Here is a 26,464-nt window from a genome sequence, read left to right as displayed (position 1 = left end):
TCCGTCAAGCTAACCGCCCGTACCACGTTCTCCGGCAACGAATTCCAGAGTCTAATTACACGTTGGGTGAAGAAAAATTTTCTCCGATTCGTTTTAAATTTACCACACTGTAGCTTCAACTCATGCCCTCTAGTCCTAGTATTTTTGGATAGCGTGAACAGTCGCTTCACATCCACCCGATCCATTCCACTCATTATTTTATACACTTCTATCATATCTCCCCTCAGTCGTCTCTTCTCCAAGCTGAAAAGCCCTAGCCTTCTCAGCCTCTCTTCATAGGAAAGTCGTCCCATCCCCACTATCATTTTCGTCGCCCTTCGCTGTACCTTTTCCAATTCTACTATATCTTTTTTGAGATACGGAGACCAGTACTGGACACAATACTCCAGGTGCGGTCGCACCATGGAGCGATACAACGGCATTATAACATCCGCACACCTGGACTCCATACCCTTCCTAATAACACCCAACATTCTATTCGCTTTCCTAGCCGCAGCAGCACACTGAGCAGAAGGTTTCAGCGTATCATCGACGACGACACCCAGATCCCTTTCTTGATCCGTAACTCCTAACGCGGAACCTTGCAAGACGTAGCTATAATTCGGGTTCCTCTTACCCACATGCATCACTTTGCACTTGTCAACATTGAACTTCATCTGCCACTTGCACGCCCATTCTCCCAGTCTCGCAAGGTCCTCCTGTAATCGTTCACATTCCTCCTGCGACTTGACGACCCTGAATAATTTTGTGTCATCGGCGAATTTAATTACCTCACTAGTTATTCCCATCTCTAGGTCATTTATAAATACATTAAAAAGCAACGGACCCAGCACAGACCCCTGCGGGACCCCACTAACTACCCTCCTCCACTGAGAATACTGGCCACGCAATCCTACTCTCTGCTTCCTATCTTTCAACCAGTTCTTAATCCATAATAATACCCTACCTCCGATTCCATGACTCTGCAATTTCTTCAGGAGTCTTTCGTGCGGCACTTTGTCAAACGCCTTCTGAAAATCCAGATATACAATATCAACCGGCTCCCCATTGTCCACATGTTTGCTTACCCCCTCAAAAAAATGCATTAGATTGGTGAGGCAAGACTTCCCTTCACTAAATCCGTGCTGACTTTGTCTCATCAGTCCATGTTTTTGTATATGCTCTGCAATTTTATTCTTAATAATAGCCTCCACCATCTTGCCCGGCACCGACGTCAGACTCACCGGTCTATAATTTCCCGGATCTCCTCTGGAACCCTTCTTAAAAATCGGAGTAACATTGGCTACCCTCCAGTCTTCCGGTACTACACTCGATTTTAGGGACAGATTGCATATTTCTAACAGTAGCTCCGCAAGTTCATTTTTTAGTTCTATTAATACTCTGGGATGAATACCATCAGGTCCCGGTGATTTACTACTCTTCAGCTTGCTGAACTGACCCATTACATCCTCCAAGGTTACAGAGAATTTGTTTAGTTTCTCCGACTCCCCCGCTTCAAATATTCTTTCCGGCACCGGTGTCCCCCCCAAATCCTCCTCGGTGAAGACCGAAGCAAAGAATTCATTTAATTTCTCCGCTACGGCTTTGTCCTCCTTGATCGCCCCTTTAACACCATTTTCGTCCAGCGGCCCAACCGACTCTTTGGCCGGTTTCCTGCTTTTAATGTATCTCAAAAAATTTTTACTATGTATTTTTGCTTCCAACGCTAATTTCTTCTCAAAGTCCTTTTTTGCCCTCCTTATCTCCGCTTTGCATTTGGCTTGGCATTCCTTATGATCTATCCTGTTACTTTCAGTTGGTTCTCTTCTCCACTTTCTGAAGGATTGTTTTTTGGCTCTAATGATTTCCTTTATCTTACTGTTTAGCCACGCCGGCTGACGTTTAGTCTTTTTTCCCTTTTTTCTAATACGTGGAATATATTTGTCCTGAACCTCCAGGATGGTGTTTTTAAACAGCATCCACGCCTGATGCAAGTTTTTTACTCTGCGAGCTGCTCCTTTCAGTCTTTTTTTCACCATTTTTCTCATTTTGTCGTAATCACCTTTTCTATAGTTAAACGCTAGCGTACTTGATTTCCTAGTTTCACTTCCTTCAATGCCAATATCAAAACCGATCATATTATGATCACTGTTATCAAGCGGCCCTCGTATCGTTACCCCCTGCACTAGATCATGAGCACCACTAAGGACTAAGTCTAGTATTTTTCCTTCTCTTGTCGGCTCCTGAACTAGCTGTTCCATGAAGCTGTCCTTGATTTCATCAAGAAATCTTATGTCCCTTGCGTGTACAGATGTTACATTAACCCAGTCTATATGCGGGTAATTGAAATCCCCCATTATTATTGTGTTGCCCAGTTTGTTTGCGTCCCTGATTTCCTTTAACATTTCCGCATCCGTCTGTTCGTCCTGGCCAGGCGGACGGTAGTACACTCCTATCACTATCCTTTTCCCCTTTGCACATGGAATTTCAATCCACAGTGATTCCAAGGAGTGTTTTGTTTCCTGCAGAATTTTCAATCTATTTGATTCAAGGCTCTCGTTAATATACAATGCTACCCCTCCACCAATCCGATTCACCCTATCACTACGATATAATTTGTACCCCGGTATGACAGTGTCCCACTGGTTATCCTCCTTCCACCAGGTCTCAGAGATGCCTATTATATCTAATTTTTCATTTAGTGCAATATATTCCAACTCCCCCATCTTATTTCTTAGGCTCCTGGCATTCGCATATAGACATTTCAAACTATGTTGTTTGTTCCTAAGTACATCATCTCTATCCTCCCATGTTTCTAACCTCCTCTCTACTGTGGCACCATCCACGTCTGTCAACGAGGCTGTTTCTTCTTACAACAATACTCTATCCTCTGCCTTAGACACTCTTGCACCTTTGATGACCCACCCTGTAAGGCGTACAAAACCCCAACCTTGGCTGACTTCTAATATCCGCTACCTACGTTCCTGTACCCGCTCCGCCGAACGCCTCTGGCGGAAATCTCGGGCCCTTGCTGATTTCTTACACTTTAAGTTCATGCTGACCTCCTTCCAATCTGCTCTTTTACGTGCCAAACAGGATTATTATATCCAACTGACCAACTCTCTTGGCTCTAATCCTCGACTTCTCTTCACCACATTGAACTCTCTCCTCAAGGTGCCCCCTCCCCCAACTCCCCCTTCATTATCTCCTCAGACCCTTGCTGAATTCTTTCACAACAAGGTTCAAAAGATAAACCTTGCTTTCTCTACCTCACCACCTCTCCCTCCACTAGTCCGTCCCCCTCTCTCTCCTTCCCCTCATTCCCTTTCCTCCTTTCCTGAAGTTACTATTGAGGAAACTACACTTCTCCTTTCTTCCTCAAAATGTACCACCTGTTCCTCTGATCCCATTCCTACCCACCTTCTTAATGCCATCTCTCCTACTCTTATTCCTTTTATCTGTCACATTCTCAACCTCTCACTTTCCACTGCAACTGTCCCTGCTGCCTTTAAACATGCTGTGGTCACACCTCTCCTTAAGAAGCCTTCACTTGACCCTACTTGTCCCTCTAATTACCGACCCATCTCCCTCCTTCCTTTTCTCTCCAAATTACTTGAGCGTGCTGTTCACCGCCGCTGCCTTGATTTTCTCTCCTCACATGCTATTCTTGACCCATTACAATCTGGTTTTCGCCCTCTCCACTCAACCGAAACTGCGCTTACTAAAGTCTCCAATGACCTATTACTGGCTAAATCCAGAGGTCAATATTCCATCCTCATTCTTCTTGATCTTTCCGCTGCTTTTGACACTGTCGATCACAGCATACTTCTCGATACCCTGTCCTCACTTGGATTCCAGGGCTCTGTCCTTTCCTGGTTCTCTTCCTACCTCTCCCTCCGCACCTTTAGTGTTCACTCTGGTGGATCCTCTTCTACTTCTATCCCTCTGCCTGTCGGCGTACCTCAGGGTTCTGTTCTTGGTCCCCTCCTCTTTTCTATCTACACTTCTTCCCTTGGTTCATTAATCTCATCCCATGGCTTTTCCTACCATCTCTATGCTGATGACTCCCAAATCTACCTTTCTACCCCTGATATCTCACCTTGCATCCAAACCAAAGTTTCAGCGTGCTTGTCTGACATTGCTGTCTGGATGTCTCAACGCCACCTGAAATTAAATATGACCAAAACCGAGCTTCTCATTTTCCCCCCCAAACCCACCTCCCCGCTCCCCCCGTTTTCTATTTCTGTTGATGGCTCTCTCATTCTCCCTGTCTCCTCAGCTCGAAACCTTGGGGTCATCTTTGACTCTTCTCTCTCCTTCTCTGCTCATATCCAGCAGACCGCCAAGACCTGTCGTTTCTTTCTTTACAACATCCGTAAAATCTGCCCCTTTCTTTCCGAGCACTCTACCAAAACCCTCATCCACACCCTTGTCACCTCTCGTTTAGACTACTGCAATCTGCTTCTTGCTGGCCTCCCACTTAGTCACCTCTCCCCTCTCCAGTCGGTTCAAAACTCTGCTGCCCGTCTCATCTTCCGCCAGGGTCGCTTTACTCATACTACCCCTCTCCTCAAGACCCTTCACTGGCTCCCTATCCGTTTTCGCATCCTGTTCAAACTTCTTCTACTAACCTATAAATGTATTCACTCTGCTGCTCCCCAGTATCTCTCCACACTCGTCCTTCCCTACACCCCTTCCCGTGCACTCCGCTCCATGGATAAATCCTTCTTATCTGTTCCCTTCTCCACTACTGCCAACTCCAGACTTCGCGCCTTCTGTCTCGCTGCACCCTACGCCTGGAATAAACTTCCTGAGCCCCTACGTCTTGCCCCATCCTTGGCCACCTTTAAATCTAGACTGAAAGCCCACCTCTTTAACATTGCTTTTGACTAGTAACCACTTGTAACCACTTGCCTCCACCTACCCTCCTCTCTTCCTTCCCGTTCACATTAATTGATTTGATTTGCTTACTTTATTTATTTTTTGTCTATTAGATTGTAAGCTCTTTGAGCAGGGACTGTCTTTCTTCTATGTTTGTGCAGCGCTGCGTATGCCTTGTAGCGCTATAGAAATGCTAAATAGTAGTAGTAGTAGTAGTAGCAGATGTAAATCTGCCAATTGAAGAACTAGGGTTAAGCAGTTAAATTTATCCCATTTATTGCTGGAAATGCCTTCTAACTGGCTACATGGAAACCCGCCCTGGCAAGGCCTGTTACCTCCCTCTTTTCTAACTTGGCAAATTTGTGCACTTTGTCATTCAATCAACAGAGTTAGCAGTTCAGAAAGGGTTAGGGGAAGTTTTCACTAAGACGCATGAGCAGTGCCGTAGCGAGGGCAGCTGACACCCCCCCCCCCCCCCCCCCCCCCCCGGGTGCAGTACGGTGCACCTTCCCCCCTCTGGAGCGCACCCCCCCCCCCGGAGTGCGTACTTACATCGGAAACCGGCGAGGGACAGGCGGGAGGGCCGATCCGCCCTGACTGCACGTTGCTGGGAGCTGCGTCGGCTCTGCTGGTTCCCTGCTCTCTCTGCCCCGGAACAGGAAGTAACCTGTTCCGGGGCAGAGGAAGCAGGGAACCAGCGGAGCTGACACCCCCCACAACGGCGTGCACCCGGGGCGGACCGCCCCACCCCCCCTTCCTACGCCACTGCGCATGAGCAAATAGAGCATTTTAACATGGGACTTTTCCACAGCTAAGCTCATTTCTACTGTGCCCTAAAATAAGGTTTTTAAATATTTTCATTTTGCAGGTCCCATGCTAATTTTTCCATTAGCATGTGGGACTTGCAAAATAATTAATATGGGAGTACTTAAGCTAAGGGTGCCTGCATTAGGCTAATAAGAGCGTGCTAGCTGGTTAATGCTTTGATGTCCATGAATATGCCTGCTCCCAAAAAAGTAAAAATAAATAAATAAGTAATGCCTGACTAGTGCACGCTGACAGGCAAATTACCACAAAGCACTTAACGTATTTTGCAGTAAGCTTTTTTTTTCCTACATTAAGCATGCATTAATACGTAATGCGGTTTATTACTAGGGCCTCAAAGTTAGCCAGATAAATCTGCCAAATTTCCTTGTAAGAGTTCACCTTTTATAGCCAACTCATGTATTTACCTAGGGGCCCTTTTACTAAGCTGCTCTAGCGGCGACAGCCGTTTTTGCCGCACGCCAGGGCCCCTTTTACCACAGTGAGTAAAAAGGCTGAAAAAAGGAAATGGCCGTGCAGTAAGTTCGCACGTGCCATGTGGCCATTTTGCGGGGGAGGGGGGGGAACCACTTAACCGCCACCCATTGAGATGGCGGTAAGGGCTCCTGCGTTAACTCAGCGGTAACCGGGCATTTCAGAGTGTGCAACATTAAACATAAAAGTATAAGAAATCAAAGCAAACTGTAGAAGTCTTTACAAGAAGGTTTATTAATCTACTACTACTACTTATCATTTCTATAGTGCTACTAGATGTACGCAGCGCTGTAACCTGTCTTTTCAAATCAATGTGGATCTTGGTGTTGGTAGGGATATTATGTAATCAATATGGCGGCAATTCTATAAACTGGTGTCCAGATTTAGGCACCCAATATCATACTTTGAGTGCCAATTCTACCATGGCATCTTGGCGCTAAGGTGCATTTTAGAATATTAGCGAACGTTGGCATTGGTGTACCTCAAGGTTGGCACCCGTGGCGTAGCTACGGGGGGGGGGGGGGGGCTTTGGGAGCCTGGGCTCCACAACTTGGATCCGGGGCCCCTGGTTTGGCTGGCGGGGGTCCCCAACTCCCGCCAGCTGAAGCTTTTCTTCAGCATTGTTCTCTGCGCGTTGCCTGCCATGCTTCCTCTCATATCACGTGCATGCTCGGTTTTAGTGAACCTAAGCATAGGCGACTCGTGCATGCTCAATTTCACTAAAACCGAGCATGCAAGCAATGTGAGGGGAAGTGGGTCAGGCAATGTGCAGAGAACAGCGCTGGAGAAAGGCTTCAGCTGGTGGGGGTTGGGGACCCCCACCAGCCTCGGTATATGGGGTTGTGGCCCCCCCCCCCACTTTGGGCTCTGGACCCCCAAACGTTGAGGTCTGGCTACGCTCCTGGTAAGCACCAACAGTTATACCAAGTCAATGGCAGTTGTAACTGTTGGCACCTAAATGTGCCCTGAAGTGCATGTAATTTACAGTATTTTAAAAGTTATGCATGTATCTCGGAGATACACCCATGACCCGCTCATACTGCCCATGTTTACATCCCCTCACGCTTATGCACTAACCCTTCAATTCTATAAAAGTCGCTAAAACTTGCGCTCACAGATTTGGGCATGTGCCCAATTTGCACGCACAATATAATTTAATAATGAGCTCATTAGCACTGATTGGCTTTTTAACAAGCAGTTATTGGCACTAATTAGATTTAATTGAAAAGTGTAGGTGTGAGTGAAGAAAGGGGGTGTGGAAATGGGAGGGTCATGGGCAGATGGGGGGGAGCGTTCCTTTAAGTTACACGGAAAGGACCCAAGTCTATATAGGGCTCTTAAAATTAACACACGTTAGGCAATCACGCCTAAGAGTATTTCTAAATACCATGCGTAAATCTACACGTGGTATTTGGAATACACTTAGGTGTAGTTCATGCGACTAAATCTACGTGCTTCCCAGGGGCATAGGTAGACTTCGGCGGGAGGAGAGTCCAGAGCCCGAGATGAGGGGGCACATTTTAGCCCCCCCCCCCCTCGGCGCCGCCGACCCCCCCCCTCCCCTCCCGCCACCAACCCGCCTACCTTTGCTGGTGGGGGGTACGTGCAGGACGTCAGAAACAGAAGGAATAGGAAGCCTTTTGCGAGGAGGACCTCGGCTGGCGGGGGGTCTTTTTCTGCCGTCACTTACTATGTTACTATATTTGTGCATATAAGTGCACCTGTTCTATAAGTTGCTGCACTCCAACGGGGCCTAAATTTAGGTGCACGTTACAGAATTGCCCTTCACATGTTTGTGTTGTTCAGATGAGAATAGAGTTCACACTTTCTCTGTTCCTTTTCTTTCCCTCTTTTTAGTATGAACAGTTTGAGAGCACGATTGGCTTCAAACTCCCTAACCATCGATCTGCCAAGAGACTCTGGAAGGTTTGCATAGAGCATCACACATTCTTCAGGTGGGGCTTATTTAAGACTCTAGTTTTGCATTTTAAGGTGATTGGTGCTGGTAAACCAGTGCATTTAAACAAAAGGCTTTTTATCTTATAGCCATTGCAATCGCAAGAAGGGAATTTGAATGCAGTCCCGATTTATGGCCAGCTTGTGTCATGTCATTCAAAATCTTGTAGTGTTGTAACACCAGCAAAACAGAATTGTGTTGCCATTAAGTTTTGAGAAATGACGTTTCCTTTTGTAGGAGTTTGAAAACATTTCTTTTTTTCAGCTACTAGCTGATTCTGAAGGAACAGGGGTTGGTTTATGCTGATCTTTGAAAGCTTCGGACTATGGGTTTACTATTTGATTTCCTGCTATGCTTATTGATTGTGGTTTTGTCAACCATTTTGAATGATTATTCAGGAAGATCCTATATAATAATTCTCACCTCCAACGTTCCATGCTTGGGACCGTGGGTCCCTGGCTGCAAGTGGTCTGTGAGGCAGACACGCAGGACGTCACTGACGTCAACACAGCTGATTGCAAGGCAAGGGGAGGAGTACGCCCCTACTCCTCCTACTGCCTCGGAATCAGCTGTCACCCCCCCCCCCCCGCACTATGGCCCCCTCGAAACCCACCCCCTCCCGCGAACCTGTCGATCGCCCCGGAACGCCGAAAACTGCCGCCGCCGTTGTTGTGCTACCTTCCCTTCCCTTCCCGTAGGTTGTTCAATCATCTTCTTAGAAAGTTTAACTCTGTGTGTCTGACGTCAGACGCACCGAGTTAAACTTTCTAAGAAGATGATCGCAGAACCTACGGGAAGGGAAGGTAGCACAATAAAGGCAGCGGTGGTGGTGGCAGTTTTCGCTGGCACGGGGGGGGGGGAACGACAGGTTCGCGGAAGGGGGGGGGGTTCGAGGGGGCCGTAGCACGGGGGGGGGGGGGGGGGGAATTGCCTGCCTAAGGCCCGTTTCCTTGCCTACAGAAACGGGCCTTTTTTACTAGTAGAATATAAAACTAATTTAAAAATAAGTAAAATATGGAGAGTTTGAAGGTAAACCCTTGGAAACCAAACTACAAATGTAAATTAACTAGCCAAATCCAGCTGTCAGCAAGCCATGACTCGCTTTGCATTACCTGATAATAGTTTACAACCTTTTTCCCCCCCGCTATGCCCAAACACCCTCTTGAGACCTTCCATCTCCTCTGAGCCTTTCTTGTAACTACCTTGATTATCTTTTAATGTTAGTCTAGATCAGTGCTTTTTATCCCTCTCCTGGAGGCACACCTAACCAGTTGGGTTTTCAGGATTACCAGAATAACTATGCATGAGTTAAATTTGCGTATAGCAGAGACTCATTATCATACATTTTCATTGTGGTGATCCCGAAAACCTGCCTGGCAAGATATGACTCCAGGAGAGGGTTGAGAAGCACAGATCTAGATCAGTGGTTCTTAAGGCACATTCAGCCAGTCAGGTTTTCAGGATATCTGTAATGAATATGCATGAGAGAGATTTGCATACAGTAGAGGGAGTGCATGCAAATCTATTTCATGCATATTCATTGTAGGAATCCCGAAAACCTGACTGGTCGAGTATTCCCTGAGGACTTGGTTGAGAACCACTGGTCTAGAGCAGTGGCTTAGCTAGGATGGAATGGACCCCAGACAGAAAAATTAAGATTGGCCCCTATAATACCATTTCTTCTTTCTCTATGCCCCAAATCCATCTTTCCTCTATGATCCTATCCAAGCTCTCCCCTTTGTCCTTTTTCCCAATCCTCCCCCCCCCCCCCCATGTTCAGCATCTGTCATCTTGACATACCTATCCTCCCTCCATATTCTGTCCTCTGTATCCCTTATCTTACTCTGTCCAGCATCCTCCCTTTGTGTCCCTATCCCTCCCCTTGTATCCAGCATTGACCCTCTATTTCCCTGTCCCTAAGATCCCTCCATGCCCAGCATCTCTTCTGTGTTTCTGTCCCTCCCCACATTCATCTTCTTCTTCCCTCTCTCGTCCTCTTGCACCCCCCCCCCCCCCATTGTCCAACATCTTTCTCTTCCTCCTTCCATTGGTCCAGCATCAATTCTCCCTCTTTCCTTCCTGCTCCAGTCTCTCTCTATTTTTGTCTTTCTTCCCCCCACCCCTCCTCCTATCTAGCATATCTGTAACCCCTCTTTTCCCCCTCTCCTTTTATTCTCTGGGTTTCTCTCTCTCTCTCTCTCTCTCTCTCTCTCTTCCCATTCCCCTTTTCTTCAGGTCTCTCTCTTTCCCCTCTGATTCCCCCCACCCCCCATCCTGGGTATAGCATTTCTCTCCCTCCCCTTTGCTCTAGGTTTCTTCTCTCTCTCTCTATGCTTTGCTTCTCACCCCAGGTCCAGCTTCTCTCCTCCCCCCAAATTTTTTTTAGCATTTTCCCATCACCCTACCCTTGCTGGTTCTCCCAATGCACTGTGGGTCACCAGCAGAGGCAGTGTTGAAATCAGGTTGCCTCTGGCTGGCCTCACCAAGGCCTTTCCTCTGCCATATCCTGCCCACAGGAAGTTGAATCAGCGAGGTGGAACCCATCACTGGAATGGCTATGAAGAAAGGGATGCTGGAACTACAGGGGAGTTCAACTCTTAGAGAAGAGACTGCTGAGGGGGTATGATTGAGGCCTACCAAATCCTGAGTGGATTAGAATGAGTAAATGTAAATTGATTGCTTAGTCTTTCAAAAAGACTAGGAGACATTCCATGAAATTACATGGTAATACTTTTAAAACAAGTAGAAGAAAATACTTTGTAACTCAACAAATAGTTAAGCTTTGGAACTCATTGCCAGAGGATGTGGTAACAGCAGTTAACATATCTGGGCTTTAAAAAGATTTGGTGTTCCAGGACGAAAAGTCTATGATCTGCCATTGAGATAGACATGGGGAAAGCTTTACTTATCCCTGGGATCAGTAGCATGGAATCTTGTTACTCTTTGGGATTTTGCCAGGTACTTGTGACCTGGATTGGCCACTGTTGGAAGCAAGATACTGGGCTAGATCAACCCTTGGCCTGACCCAGTATGGCTTGTTCTTATATTCTAACTGCAGGTGGCCTCTACCATTGAGCGGCTCTGAGCATGTTGCCATTGTCCCTCAGTAGTAGCTACTCCCATGGTCTAGATTATACGTTAACCAGTTACTATAACACCATGCAACTATTAACCAATCCTGCACAATTTATTCCAGAATGGTTCATTTGACTCTATATGCATTTATCTATTAACAGGCTTATTTTCGAAAGAGAAGGGCACCCATCTTCCGACACAAATCGGGAGATGGGCGTCCTTCTCTCAGGGTCGCCCAAATCGGCATAATCGAAAGCCGATTTTGGGCACCCTCAACTGCTTTCCGTCACGGGGGCCTGTCAGCAGCGTAGCAAAGGCGGGACTGGGGCGTGCTTAAGAGATGGGTGTCCTTGGCCGATAATGGAAAAAAGAAGGGCATCCCTCAAGAGCATTTGGACGACTTTACTTGGTCCATTTTTTCTTGCGACCAAGCCTCAAAAAGGTGCCCGAACTGACCAGATGACCACCGGAGGGAATCGGGGATGACCTCCCTTTACTCCCCCAGTGGTCACCAAACCCCTCCCACCATAAAAAAAATTTTTTTTTGGCCAGCCTCTATGCCAGCCTCAAATGTCATACCCAGCTCCATGACAGCAGTATGCAGGTCTCTGGAGCAGTTTTAGTGGGTGCAGTGCAATTCAGGCAGGCGGACCCAGGCCCATCCCCCCCCTACGTATTACACTTGTGGTGGTAAATGTGAGCCCTTCAAAACCCACCAGAAACCCACTGTACCCACATGTAGGTGCCCTCCTTCACCCCTTAGGGCTATGGTAGTGGTGTACAGTTGTGGCTTTATTTTGGGGGGGGGGGGGGGTTGGGGGGCTCAGCACACGAGGTAAGGGAGCTATGCACCTGGGAGCAATTTGTGAAATCCACTGCAGTGCCCCCTAGGGTGCCTGGTTGGTGTCCTGGCATGTCAGGGGGACCAGTGCACTACGAATGCTGGCTCCTTCCATGACCAAATGGCTTGGATTTGGTCGTTTCTGAGATGGGCGTCCTCTGTTTCCATTATCGCCGAAAACCGGGCCTAAATGTTGAGATTTGGGCGTCCCCGACTGTATTATCGAAACGAAAGATGACCGCCCATCTTGTTTCGATAATACAGGTTTCCCCGCCCTTTGACGGAGCTGTCCTGCGAGGACGGCCCTAGGAAAATTTGGCGCCTCGTTCAATAATGCCCCTCCATGTCATTCTAATCATTTGTGATGTATATAAACACATAAAGTAAGTCAAAAGTATCACAATTAAAATAAAGTGTAGAAAGTTTTTTTTTTTAAGCCAGGTGGTATAGCAAATTAAAAATATATTGTAATAAACTGTACTGATGTCTCAGTCAGCTATGTAGACCTGGGTTTAATTCCCAGTTCAGATCTTTCACTATTCAGTTCATCCAGGATGTTCACAGCTTCTGGTGGGGGATGGAGTTGTGATCTTTGCACAATAGCGACACCTACTGGTTGGACTTGGGGCCCATTATTATAGGTTCCAGAAGGAATCTTGGTGCCAGCCAAAGACTGACTGGAGTAAAGTAAGCTGGGAGGGAATATCAAAAATAGGAAACTCCCCCAGGTAATTACAAATGAAAGCCAGATCCCACCACTTCCAGATCAAGAAAAAGTGAATGTGTCTTCTTCTTTCTTTTTTGTATTTTCTCCCAATCCCTTCAGGTTGGTGTCTCCTGAACCACCACCCAAAGGCTTCCTGGTGATGGGCTCCAAATTTCGATACAGTGGGAGAACACAGGCACAGACCCGGCAGGCCAGTGCACTGATCGATCGTCCTGCTCCTTTCTTTGAACGTTCTTCCAGCAAACGGTACACCATGTCTCGCAGCCTCGACGGAGGTATACAGAACACTTTTGTGTGGGAGAAAGGAGTTTGGTTCACTTTTGTGATGAGCTAGGAGTATGGGTGTGGTGATAAGAGAACGAAGTTAAGCCAAAGAACAGCCTTTCTTGGGGCAGGATATGGGAAAAGGAGTAGGCTAATGAAAATGCAACTGCTACCTTATCCCACAGTTATACCAACCATAGACCTGGTGTAACTGTGGTCATGTCAACAGCAGGAATGCAAGTAATTTACACTATTCTATGCTACTTAGGCATGAATAGTGCTTAGGCACTTTTGCAGGTGTGCACACATGCACTTTAGTGCGAGCATTCTGCACACTTACTTCTGCATGGGACATTGCTCTTTTTTTTTTACAGGTGGTGCATTCCCCCCTTCCCCTCCCCCTTGTCCCCCTCCCTCTCCTCTGTCCCACCTCCCCCTCCCTCCCAGTTTCAGTCCCCCCTCTCTTCGAGTTCCAGGCCCCCCTCCCTCCCTCCCTTCGAGTTCCAGGCCCCCCTCCCTCCCCTCTCTCTCCTTTCCCTCCCCTCTCCCTTCGAGTTCCAGGCCCCCTCCCTCCGAATTTTAAAAGTCATCTATTTTACCTCGTCGGGGTTAGGGCGGCAGCAGCGGTAAAAGGCATGCAGGCTCGGCTTGGTGCTTAGTTGTTTTCCCTTCTCTCTCTCTCAGCTCTGGTCCCGCCTTTGCGGAAACAGGAAATGAGGGCGGGACCAGAGCTGAGAGAGAGAAGGGAAAACAACTAAGCACCGAGCCGAGCCTGCATGCTTTTAACCGCTGCTGCCGCCCTAACCCCGACGAGGTAAAATAGATGACCTTTAAAATTTGGAGGGAGGGGGCCTGGAACTCGATGGGAGGCGGGAGGGAGTGAACGAACTTCCGGTGGGTGGAATATTGGGGGTGCTCGAGCACCCACAGCACCCACGGAGTCGGCGCCTATGCTAAATGTGACAAAGCCCATTCGATTACTATGGGTTTTGCTGCATTTGGCACATGATAATCACTACCGTGGCTTTGTAAAAGGAGCCCTAAATGCGACAGTGCATCATACGTGACATGAATCGCATTGTGTTGTGTTGCACCCATGGCTCAACTTACATCATTCTGGTGAACAAATTGCCTTATATCGGCTGTCAGTGTTTGATTTTGCAAAGGGACACATTTCTGTTTGGCAAAAGAGTTGCCTGAACAATGCAGATAAACTTCTGCTATGTTTGCGGTGAAGTGACAGCTGCATCACCAAAGCGGATATAAAGTGCTGTGGTTAAGAAAACCTACCACCTTTGCTTTGGCCGCCGAATCGGAGATCAAGACAGAAGCTGGGGCCCTCACGTGTGCTGCAGCACTTGTACAATAAATCTTCACCAGCGGTTGAACGGAAAAAGGAATCGATGCCTTTTGCAGTGCCGTTGATTTGGAGAGAGCTGGTGGATCACATCAGCAATTGCATTTATTTATTTATTTATTGCATTTGTATCCCACATTTTCCCACCTATTTGCAGGCTCAATGTGGCTTACAATGTTCCGTCATGACATTCGCCATTCCAGAATAAGATACAATTGGTATTACATAAAGAACATGGGTAACATAATAGGGTAAAGCAATCAGGTATAGAGAAAAAAACATTCAGAATATCAAGTAGATGGTGATGCGTTACAGTTCATAATATGGATCATTGTGGTATGCCTTGTTGAAGAGATACGTCTTCAGTGATTTACGAAAGTTGATTAGGTCGTAAATTGTTTTCAGGTCAAGTGGCAATGCGTTCCACAGCTGCGTGCTCATGTAGGAAAAGCTGGATGCATTTGTTAATCTGTATTTTAGTCCTTTACAGCTGGGGAAGTGAAGATTCAGAAATGTGCGTGCTGATCTTTTAGCATTTCTGGGTGGCAAGGCGTGGGGCCTCCAGCTGGAAAATATTTGTGAAAAGAAGAAAAAGTGGACCGTGCAGTATTCATTCCATCAGCTGTACACCCAGTACCCCACGAAGAGGGACTGCTGGGTCCCGATACACCAGAATCATTCTCACTTGAGTCTGAAAAGGGAGAGGTTGAAACTTCTGGTCCTGAACCATCAATGTCATGTGATCCAGATTTCCTCCCATCTTCTTCTTATCAGGGATTTGGAACTAGCTAAGAGTAAGGAAGAACCGTCGGGTGCCAGCCTGCCGTAGTGGAATCTCCTGGCGGGTGATGTTCGGGTTTCTATGTTCCACGATCTTCAAAAGGATCTCGCCCCATTCTTCTTCATGGAAGAGATCTTGTAGCCTGCAACAACATCAATGGTCTAATGGCAGCCCTCAACATCATTCATGATCCAGATGAGTGGAGACTGTTCATTGATGCATCGAAGATGAGTCTTAAAGCTGTTTTGCTACATAATGGCAATGTTGTGCCGTCAGTTCCAGTTGATATAGAAAACTCTACCTGCCTGAAAATAAGAAGTAATAAAGCTATAATCTTCTTATATGCATATGGACCTGAGCTTGGGAATTAAGCAATCAGTCCGTTCAAATGTCGCTTAGAAGATTCCCTATATCATCACTGATCCATATACATTTTCATAACAACTGTTCTTTCATTATATTTATTTAAAATTTTTGCTGAATGAACTTAAGACATGCATTAATGAATTAAAATGCTTAGCTACTCTTAAAACATTCACCTGCACTTTTTGTTGTATCCCATCTTCAGAATTCTCTCGTCCGACGTCAGTCACTGAGAACCATGACATGGAGAAACATGAGGACGATTCCGGCATGAGCAGAAGAAGACTAAGATCAGAAACAGAGGAGGAGGAGGAGGAGGTGACGACACCCACAAAAATCAAGGAACTGAAGGTACAGATTCAAAGGCTGGGGGTGACAATGCGTCACAAGTAGAGAAACTTATAACGTTATAATCTAACTAGATTATAACATTTTTTTTGTTGTCTAGGAACAATGTTAAGGATGAATGGTACCTGGTCAAAATAGCCCCGACAAAAAAGCTCCAAACAAAAAAAGCTCCTGACTTAATAGCAGGGGCGTATCTGAACTGCGGCGGTAGGGGGGGCCAGGGCCAGAGTGAGGGGGCACATTATAGCCCCCCCGCCGCTGCCATTGCCGATCCCCCCCGCCGTTGCTGTCGCTTACCTTCGCTGGCAGGGGACCCCAACCCCCGCCAGCCGAGGTCCGCGTCCTCCTGCCGCTGCCGGCTGCCTGTAAAGGAATTCCGTCAGCTGGCGGGGGACCCCCAACCCCCGCCAGCCAAGCCGAGGTCCTTTCATTTCTAAAGCTGGCGCCGAAAGTTTCTTCTGAGTCTGACGTCGCTGCACGTTGTACGTGCAGGACGTCAGACTCAGAAACAGAATGAAGCTCATTCCCTGAGGCCCCACGTAGATACGCCCCTGCTTAATAGTCCCTGACATAGCAACCACTGTCAAAACGGCCTGCCCACAATATAACCCTTGACAAATTAGCCCCCCCCCTTCCAAGAAAAGGGCCCGATCAGGCTGCCCAGAATATGGCACTGCATTTTTTTCCTATTAATCTTACCTTGCCAAACAGGAGAAGGTTGGTAAGACTATGAAAATGATGACAATATTGTTGTGTTTTTTTAATTAGCATGTTGATGGAAGAATAGTTTCTTTAAATAGCAGAACAGATCATAAATACCAGTTGGTAGCTATAGAATTTTGTTTATTTATACATGTCTTATGCAATTGAATGCTGGTAGAAGTCTTTATCAGTGAAGATTTCAGTTGTAGTTTATTATAGTTTTTGTGATGTGTTATTTTTTCTTAGGGGGCTGTTTTGTTAAGGGAGCTGTTTTGTGTAGCGGCTATTTTGTCAAGGGTTGTTTTGTGGGAGGGGCCATTTTGTCAGGGTTATTATGATTGGGTGCCAGGATGGACACAGAGCAAGCATTTTCGGTTTGCTTTCAGTTTGGCCTTTTTTCCTCTAGTTCAGATGTTTTTTGGTTCGTTTCACACATTCGTTTTAATTAAAAAAAAAAAAAAAAAGTACCACATTTTATAACTTTTTAACATGCATTAATTCTCTTTAAAACATGTTAATTCATAGGTTAAAGTGTGTTAAATTAACTATGCATACCAGGGGCAGCTCTATCATTGGGTGAAGTGTTGTAGTTGCATTGGGTATTAAATTTTGGGGAGTGGCAGCAAGTGACCCCAAACTCAATTCACGCCCAACTGGCAGCTGGGTTGTTATCATAAGCGGCAGGGGTATCTTTCCTGTCCTGCAGCAGCGGCAACATGAGAGCCATAAGTGCTGAGCCTCTGAGACCCACATGAACCTGGAAGGCCCTGATGGTCATTGCTCCCTCTGGTGTATGCTTTTTGCATCAGAAGACGCATGACCAGCAGGGCTTTCCAGGAGCACAAAGGTTTCAGAAGCCCCATGTTTAGGCTTTGTCTTATTGTCACCACCACCTTTTCAGGACAGGAGATGCAGTAATTGTGTCTGCAGTGGCCAGGGGGAGGGGAGGGGTGGTGGATACTAAGGTGTTGCATCAGGGGAAAAGGCTTTGAAGAAAAGTTCTACATGATGTCTGGATGATAGAAAGAAACATGCTGCACTCAAGTGGGGGGATGTTGGAGGTGATATTCAGGACCAAATAGCAGGGGAAGGAAGAAATACAGGAGATACTAAACATTGGGGGGGGGGGGGGGAGTAGGGGAAAGGAGGGGTGATGCATTACACAGACACAGGGGAAAGGGGAATAGAGAGACAGAAAGAAGAGGATGGACACAAGGGGCATAGGGAGTCAGAGGGGAAACAAGGAGAGGAGGTTATAAGGAAACAAAAGGAAGATGCTAGACACATGATGATATAGACAGAGTGAAGATACTGGAGACAGGGACATAGGAAGATGGAAGGGACGTGCTGAACATGGGAAAAAGAGGAGAGTTGTTGCACACAAGGCAACATAAGGAGATGGAGTAGAGATGCTAGACTGGATATAGGAAGGGAGGGGGAGAATGCTGAACTTAAGGGGATATAGGGAGACAGGGGGGCATAGGAAGATGGAGAGGAGAAGCTGGTTTCAGGTCAGCATAGGGAGACAGAGGAGAAATGATGTTTACAGGAGAGATAGAGTAGAGATGCTGGAGGCAAAGTCATAGAACAGTGGGAGGGAGATGCTGGACCCAGGGGAAGGTGGAATAGGGAAATGAAGGAAAGACATTAAAGACAGGAGAGATAGGGAAATGGAGATGTTGGACATCAGGAGATAAGGGAAAAAGGGGGGAATGCTGGACATGGAAGGCCCAATTCTCTTTTTTTACATCTTCCTCTCCCCTCTTGCTTTGCTGATTCAGTCGTTAGAACTATCCTCACTCCCCTTGACAGTTACTCCTCACAAAATATGACTGCTGTCTCCTCAGAATTAGATGAAATTGCAGACTGGGTTGTCTTGCAACCGTATGAAATTTAATCCCACCAAATGTGATGGTTACTAGGATTTTAAACTTCTCTCTTTCCTGTGATCTAGAGGGCATGAAGGGAGAGTAAGACGACAGTCAAAAACCATTAGGCCCAGGCAGTCCACCTCACCCCATTCCCGGAAGGACCCCAGATCAGGCTTACCCGAGTCCTCAAGAGCTTCAAACAGGCCGGATTTTTAGGATTCCTCTAATGAATATGCATGAGGAAGATTTGCATGCTGTGGATGTAGTGGGCATGCGAAACTCTGTCATGCATATTCGTTAGGGATATTTTGAAAATCTAGCTTGTTTGTGACCCTCGGGGGCTGAACTTGGACAAGCCTGTCCTAGATGCTGCTCAGCCTCCCTTTTACCTCCTTTCCACTGGGGATCTTCTGTGCTTCTACCATTCCTTTTTGAATTCCATTACTATTTTTGTCTCCACCAGCACCGCTGGGATTCCATTCTACACATTCCCTACTCTTGTATAGATAATTTTTTTTAATGTTGCTTTTGAGTCTATACGCTTGGAGCTTCTCACTTATAATCTCTTTTTTTCTAGAACAGTGGGGAACTCCAGGCCAGTTGGGTATTCAGGATATCCACAGTGAATTTTCATAAAATATATTTGCATGCACTGCCTCCATCAGATACATATTTCTCTCATGTATATTTATTGTAGATATCTGAGAACCCGATTTGCTGGGGTTCCCCCAGAGCAGGTTTGGGAATCACTGTTCCGGAGCATTCTGAAACAAATTTGGTTTTTGTGCCTCACTGATGCCTTTGAGATGTTTCAATGTGTCTAGAAATATTTCGGGTATGCAATAGTATCCGACCAACCAGGGGCGTATCTGCGTGGGGCCACAGGGGCCTGGGCCCCCGCAGATTTCACCCTGGACCCCCCTACCGCCGCCAACACCTACCTTTGCTGGCGGGGGACCCCCAACCCCCACCAGCCGAGGTCCGCTTCCTCTAAAAATATTCGTTGACCTGAGGTCTTTTAAGTTGTGCAGGATGACGCACAACGTGCAGCGAGGTCAGACAGACTCCGAAACTGGATTCCGGAGAGTTTCAACAGCAGCACGGAGGAGTGGGAGCGAGGACGAACAACTTAAAAGACCTCAGGTCAACGAATATTTTTAGAGGAAGCGGACCTCGGCTGGCGGAGGTTGGGGTCCCCCGCCAGCAAAGGGGGGTGGCAATGGTAGCGGGGGGGGGGGGCTATAATGTGCCCCCCCACTCTGGCTCTGGTCCCCCCTACCGCCGAATCCCAGATATGCCCCTGGTCCCAACAGGAGTTGCAAAAGTGCAGAATTTTTCAATGATAAGCTGGAGAGGAACTGGCTGGAAATACATGTACAGCAGCCATTCTGAAGTAAGTCAAGGTCTTACAAATATTGTTTTAAACAGATTCACTTACAAAAATGCAGGCTAAAGAAACAGAAGAGTGCAAGTGGAGAAAAATACTTGAACAGCCTCCCAAGCCCGTCTGTTGTTCATCTGTTCCATATTTCAGCCAGTGATACGCTTTCCTGTCCAAATGGTTCTGCCTGTACTAGAATATTTCTGAACAATGTGCAGTTCATTTCAGGTGCTGAAAGCAGCACTATGAGATTTCCTTCCAACCTGTTTAGTAATAAGTAAAGCACTTCAAAGGTTATTTATGGATCAGCACATTTCCAGAGCTGCGGGATTCAGAGGTTCTGATTTATGTTGGTAACACAGTTAAATCGCACATTCTCTTGCATGAGGTAGGATACAAGCTGCCGCCTTCGATGTTTTTTTGGTTCCGTTCTTTTCTTCTCCCAGTTGAAGAGGAGTGGAGGAGTAGGCCTAACGGTTAGTGCAGTGGGCAGTGAACCTGGGCAACTGGGTTCAATTCCCGCTGCAGCTCCTTGTGATCCTAGGCAAGTCACTTAACCCTCCGTCACCCAGGTACATAAGTAATGCCACACTGGGAAAAGACCAAGGGTCCATCGAGCCCAGCATCCTGTCCACGACAGCGGCCAATCCAGGCCAAGGGCACCTGGCGAGCTTCCCAAACGTACAAACATTCCTGGAATTGTGAATTTTTCCCAAGTCCATTTAGTAGTGGTTTATGGACTTGTTCTTTAGGAACCGTCTAACCCCTTTTTAAACTCTGCTAAGCTAAACGCCTTCACCACGTTCTCCGGCAACGAATTCCAGAGTTTAATTATGCGTTGGGTGAAGAAAGGTTTTCTCCGATTTGTTTTAAATTTACTACCCTGTAGTTTCATCGCATGCCCCCTAGTCCTAGTATTTTTGGAAAGCGTGAACAGATGCTTCACAGCCACCTGATCCACTCCACTCATTATTTTATATACCTCTATCATGTCTCCCCTCAGCTGTCTCTTCTCCAAGCTAAAAAGGTGCCGGTACTCAAATGCCAGGCCACCCTTCAAGGGTGAGGTGATCACTGAGGGACCCACCCCCATAATAACCAGGCCCCTTGCAACCAGTCACAGAATCTATGACAAGGCAGAATTGTTGTGTAGAGCCTGAGCTCTTTAATTAAAACTTAGGGTCCATGGGTCAATTTTAGCAGACCATGGAAAAGGTGCCGGTACTCAGTACCCCCAAGTACCCCCTCAAAAAAAGCCCTGGGTTTCTGCCAGGTACTTGTGAAGTAGGATATTGGGCTAGACGGACCATTGGTCTGACCCAGTATGGCTATTCTTATGTTCTTATGTCCCTCTGTGCACATAAAAATAGCTCTACAGAGAACTGTTATGTGCAAAGACAGAGATGTGCATGTGGACAAGTTCAGTTGGTGTCCATCAAAGTAAGATGGGTAAATGGGTGTAGACTTGGAGCAGTCACGCTAAAGCACTTACAGTACAAAAGCTTAACCTGCTCTAACAAGGATGAAGATAAGGAAGTTGACTCTTGGGATATTTCAGTGGTGCTGTGGCTGTAGCAGACATTGTAAAGGTGCTGCTTTATGCATGGTTCCACTTTTGAAGCCTCAGATGGCCTATGTGTGAGGCAGGATGCCAATGTCTGGAAGCAGGAGCTAATGCTACTGTGAGGAGACCAACTGCAGCAAATGCTGGAGAATTTAACTTAAAAAGGGCAGTTCTATAACAGAGGACCTACAGTCAGGCAGCTGGAAGGCCCATGATAAGAGTCTATTCTGTAAAGTAACATAAGTGTCTACTTTTCTTTATAGAATACTAGCCTAACCTGGTATATATTATTATTATGTATATTATTATTACTATTTATCAAATTTATATCCCGTGTTATCTGACCCATCTAAGCGGGTTACAAAAGAACATACATAAATCATAAAAACATATAAAATACAAACAAAAAACCCAACATAAAATACAAAAATCATTATATCCTAAAAAATATTGTACATTTATCTGCCCAGTTCCTTCAATTAATTCAAATGATTTGCACTTAACATTTAGACATGAACACTTACACCAGCCATAGAGCTTTGCGTTAGCGCTGCAAAAACCTACATAACTTACAGTTTTCTGTGTTATGCATGTAAGTTTGAACCCTGCCTATACTTTGCCCATACGTATCCCTCCCCCCACCTTGTAAATACCTGCTATGTAACTTAAACAGTTATTTACAGAATAGCCCGTAGGTGGAATGTTTGCGGTTACACTCGCATAAATGCTGTTATTCTAAACATGCACAGTGGGATTGTAAATGACAACGCCTGTGTTATAGAATTGCCCCCCTCCCCCGAATGTTTCTGGTTGCTGGGAGATGATGTGCATAGGGAGCAGCATTCTAGAACAGGAGGGACAATCGAGGTAGCAAGCTTATGCTTTGGGTCTTCATGGTCTTTGCTCTATCACCAAAGTGAAAAGTTGTCTGTGTAAAGGGTTCTTTTTAATGATAGCATTACCTGTTTTAAACCCTATTTGCTGCCAGTCGGAGCAGGAAACCACGCCGCGGCACAAGCAAGAGGTATTCTGCACGCTAGTCTTACACCTCGCATGCACTCCTTATATCTTGTCCAGTTGTTTCTCAGTTTTATGGAATATCAAATATCTCCTAAGCTCCCTGGTGTTAAGTGGAACAGATGAGCTCTGTGGTTGGCATTCCTTTCCCATCAGGTTCCCACAAAGCCCTTCCCCTACCCATCATGCCCTTATACACTATTATTCCAGATGTTTCACCTGGAACAGACATGGCTGCTCGTGCAGTGACCGACAAGGGACATTTGCCCCCTAAGTCTTTAAAAGCCACCAAAAATCGCATGCCCAACTGGAGTGCGCAATTTAATTGGACATTGATCTAATTAGTGCCAATAATTGGCTTAAGCAAGTTATTGGCATTAAATTTAATTGGCATTTACACCTGTAAATTTAGGCGTGGGATCTGTGTCTAAAATTTACACGTGATCTGAAAAACGTGGTGCGGAAATGGGAGGGTCATGGGTGTAATGGGGGCATTCGTAATATTAACGTGCGTTGTTATAGAATAAAGGGGATACGCGCTTACTATAGGCGCAATACATTTGCAGCACATTTCAGTTGGTGCAAAAGGCAGCATCTAAATTTAGGCATGATTTGCTGATGTAAGCGCTATTCTACAAACCGTGCCTAACTTTAAGCTCGGCTTAGAGACTAGCTCTTTTTGGCGCAGTATATAGAATCTAGCCCTTGGGGGCTAATGCTGAAAATCATTTCTGTGCAGAAAAGAGTGATTTCCACAGTGAAACAGCTTGCAATAACATTGCCCAATCTTTATTCCGCTAAAGGTATCCGTGTAATGCCATTTTGCATGTACCTTTAGCTCTGTTGACCAGAAAAGTCCCCGTGGATGAAGCTGGAGCCAGCTTTGGAGTTATGCATATGCTTCTAAATTTTCAATAATGGGGATGTACGTTTCCTCAAATTTTGGAGGGTAATTCTATTAAGGGGCACCTGTTTCAGCCTGTTCTATAATGGAAAGTAGGCACCTACTTTCCCATATAGAATCCTAATGTAGCAGGCCATAGATGTGTATATAATTTAAGTGCAAACTCTTATTTCAGCCACAGAGTGGCAAAACTCTGCGTAAATGTGTGCCCCGCCCACATATGCTCCGCCCAGACTCCCTTCTTGTATACGCCTACTGTACCTTCATACTACACAGCATTGCATTTGGTGCCATTTACAGGGGTTGTTTGTGCTTAAATGTTGGCTCCCTCCCTCCCTCCCTCCTTCTAGTGCAATGCACTAAATAGCAGATGTAAATCTGTGTGAATATTTGGGGCTAAGAAACTCCCTAGGGAACCTATGCATGTACGTTTCTTTTGAAACCTGGAGCGCTTTATGTGTGTATTTGATGCTCCAGTTAGATGAGCAGTTAGACAGTTGCTCTCTTCAGTAAAATGATCTTTTAATTATTTATTTTGCTTTTGTCCATTGCACACGTTGTACTTCATCCCTTTTTGTCTTTCTCTTACTTCGTGCATTTCTTAAAAGTTTGTTTTATACTATGCCATACCTGAGAACTTTTCTAGTGGATGCCCATATTAATATGGATTACAAAGTTAACATGAAAAACTTTTCCTCTTTCTTCAATGACTAATTCTGTCCTCTGCTTATCCACACACCCTTTCTCTCACCCCTCCAGGAACATCTCCAGGCTGAACCTCATTCCTTCCCATTAGGTCTTTGTGACTCTGGGGCAAGTCACTCAACCTTCCATTGCCCCAGGTACAAAATAAGTACCTGTATATAATATGTAAACTGCTTTGATTGTAACTATGCCCTTTCCCCTTTCCCTTTCCTATCCCAAGCCTGAGCCTACCAGCCTATAGCCCTCCCCTTTCTGAAACTGTGACCGTTGCAGCTTCATTGAGGCAAGACAGCTGCTGCCATTTCTTCCAGCCTAGGGTTACCATATTTGGTCCCCCCAAAGAGAGGACACATGCCCCACCCCCTTTCACGCCCCACCCCATGCCTTTCACATATCACCCCCCTCCCCTAAGGGTGTCCTAGTCTCCCCTCCCCTTACCTTACTCTACTGCCCTGGTGGTCTAGTGACCTTTTCGGGGCAGGAAAGAGCCCCCTCTTCTTTCCTGCCCGGAGCACGGCCATTTTGAATTGGCGCCAGGACCGTCAGCACTCAGCATTGCAAGGGGAACAGAATGCAGGGCAGCGCTCCGGCTAGGAAAGAGGGGGCTCTTTCCTGCCCTGAAGAGGTCACTAGACCACCAGGGCAGTGGAGTAAGGGGAGGGGAGGCTAGGATAGGACACCATTAGGCCCGCCAGCCTGCCTGTGCGGAAATCCGGACAATCGGGCAGGCTGGCAAAACCCGCCCGGTTGCCCGGCCATGTGCTCAAAAAGAGGACATGTCCAGGTAAAACCGGACGTATGGTAACCTTATTCCAGCCCATGCAGGCCAATCTAGTTACCATCAACATTAGTTCATATGGGCCAGTCCAGACTCTGTCTTCTGTCAACCCAGCATACACTACCTGGAGATAACTAGCATGTCCCTGGACACCCAGTAATTTAAACAAATTTCCAGAGTCTCTTGCTGAAATCCAAAGAGTTCTCAGGTATGGAAAGTATAGATGTCAAGAACGTATGTTTAGCAATAGTAAATTGTACTGAAAGTAGTGGACATACAGTATTTGCTAACCTCATTCAAGCTATCCTCCAGTGTGTATATCTGCATGTTAACCTTTTCCATTGCAAGACAATCACTTTGTGAGTGAATTTAATTCATGGGCCTTTACCCACCCATCTTTCATTCCCCTGACTCTATTTGGGACTTAGACGAGCGATCTCTGAAGTCTTGCTTCACCACCTCCTGTCTCTGAAGTAGAGAGTTGCACGGGGACAGAAATCCTACCCATCCCCGCCCGTCCCTGCTGGAATCTTACCCATCCCCACCCATCCCCGCTGGAATCTTACCCGTCCCCACCCATCCCCGCAAAAATTAAAACCATCCCAACCCGTCCCCACCCGTCCCCGCAAGAATTTAACCCATCCCCACCCATCCCCGTAAGAATTTAATAGTACATAAAAGAAAGTTCCAGTCAGCTCCCTTTCTGGATTTGAGCCACAGCACTGTAGGCAAGGAAGGAATGGAAGTTGGAACTTGGAACACTCTGGTGCGCACATGTAAGATTTGTCTCTGATTCACTGGCAGTGTGTGCTGAGAGGCCGCCACATGCACGCGCCAGTAGGTCAGGTGACATCTGATTCTCGTGCCTGTGTCAGAGCTGAGGTCTGTGCACCAGCCTGGGAGCAAAGAGGATTAACAGTAACATAGTAAGTGACAGCAAATAGACCTGAACGGTCCATCCACTCTGCCCAATAGTCACACTCATGATCAATTCATCATTAAATCAACGAGTGTGATATTATATACTTGATTATGGTCTTTCTTTCGTGTTTCTGGAACAAAGACCACAGGAGTCTATCTGGCCCCATCCTTATGTTCCAACTGCTGGAGTTGCCATCGAAGCCCACTCCAGCCTATTCATGTTCTCATTTGTGGGACACAGACCGTAAAAGTCTGTCCAGCACTGTCCTTATGTTCCAGCCACTGAAGTTGCTGTCTAAGCCCTTTCCAGCCCATCGTACACCAGATTGCCATGTATGAGACACAGACCATACAAGTCTGCCAGGTATCAGCTCTAGTTCATCACAGCCAGAGTCGCCATCTAAGTGTCACTTGACATATCCACACACATGCAGCCATTTAAGGTTAGCTTTTATATAACTTCCATTTTCTAATTAGAGATCCTCTGTGTTCATCCCATGCCTTTTTGAATTCCGTCATCATTTGTGACTCTACCACCTCCTTAATGGAAGACTTTCCACATTTATGCTGTTAAAGCAAGGAAGAAGAGGAGGAAGAGACAGCACTCAAATAAATTGGTATTCGGTAGATGAGAGGCTGGTGCAGGTGCAGCTTACACTTCCACGGGAAGCCCACAGAACTGGTTCCATCCCCGCGGGAACCCCGCAGGAACTGCCTCCGTCCCCACGGGAACCCCGCAGAACTGCTTC

The 26,464-nt window shown here is 46.5% G+C and overlaps 1 protein-coding gene across 5 annotated transcripts in view; it reads left to right on the top strand.

Annotated features, from left to right (window-relative positions):
• Positions 1-26,464, top strand: part of EPB41L1 (erythrocyte membrane protein band 4.1 like 1) — a 302,903-nt gene that overhangs the window by 237,212 nt on the left and 39,227 nt on the right. For all 5 annotated transcript variants that reach the window (XM_030211261.1, XM_030211259.1, XM_030211260.1 and 2 more), the window contains exons 11-13: positions 8,017-8,114; positions 12,859-13,034; positions 15,730-15,875. In XM_030211261.1, coding sequence (XP_030067121.1) covers positions 8,017-8,114; positions 12,859-13,034; positions 15,730-15,875 — 420 coding nt within the window. The remainder of the gene's footprint in view (positions 1-8,016; positions 8,115-12,858; positions 13,035-15,729; positions 15,876-26,464) is intronic.

This window comes from Microcaecilia unicolor, chromosome 8 (genome assembly GCF_901765095.1).
Source record: "Microcaecilia unicolor chromosome 8, aMicUni1.1, whole genome shotgun sequence".
NCBI lineage: Eukaryota > Metazoa > Chordata > Amphibia > Gymnophiona > Siphonopidae > Microcaecilia > Microcaecilia unicolor.
The sequence above is the reverse complement of the archived record's forward strand: the minus strand, read 5'-3'. Positions and strand labels throughout refer to the sequence as shown.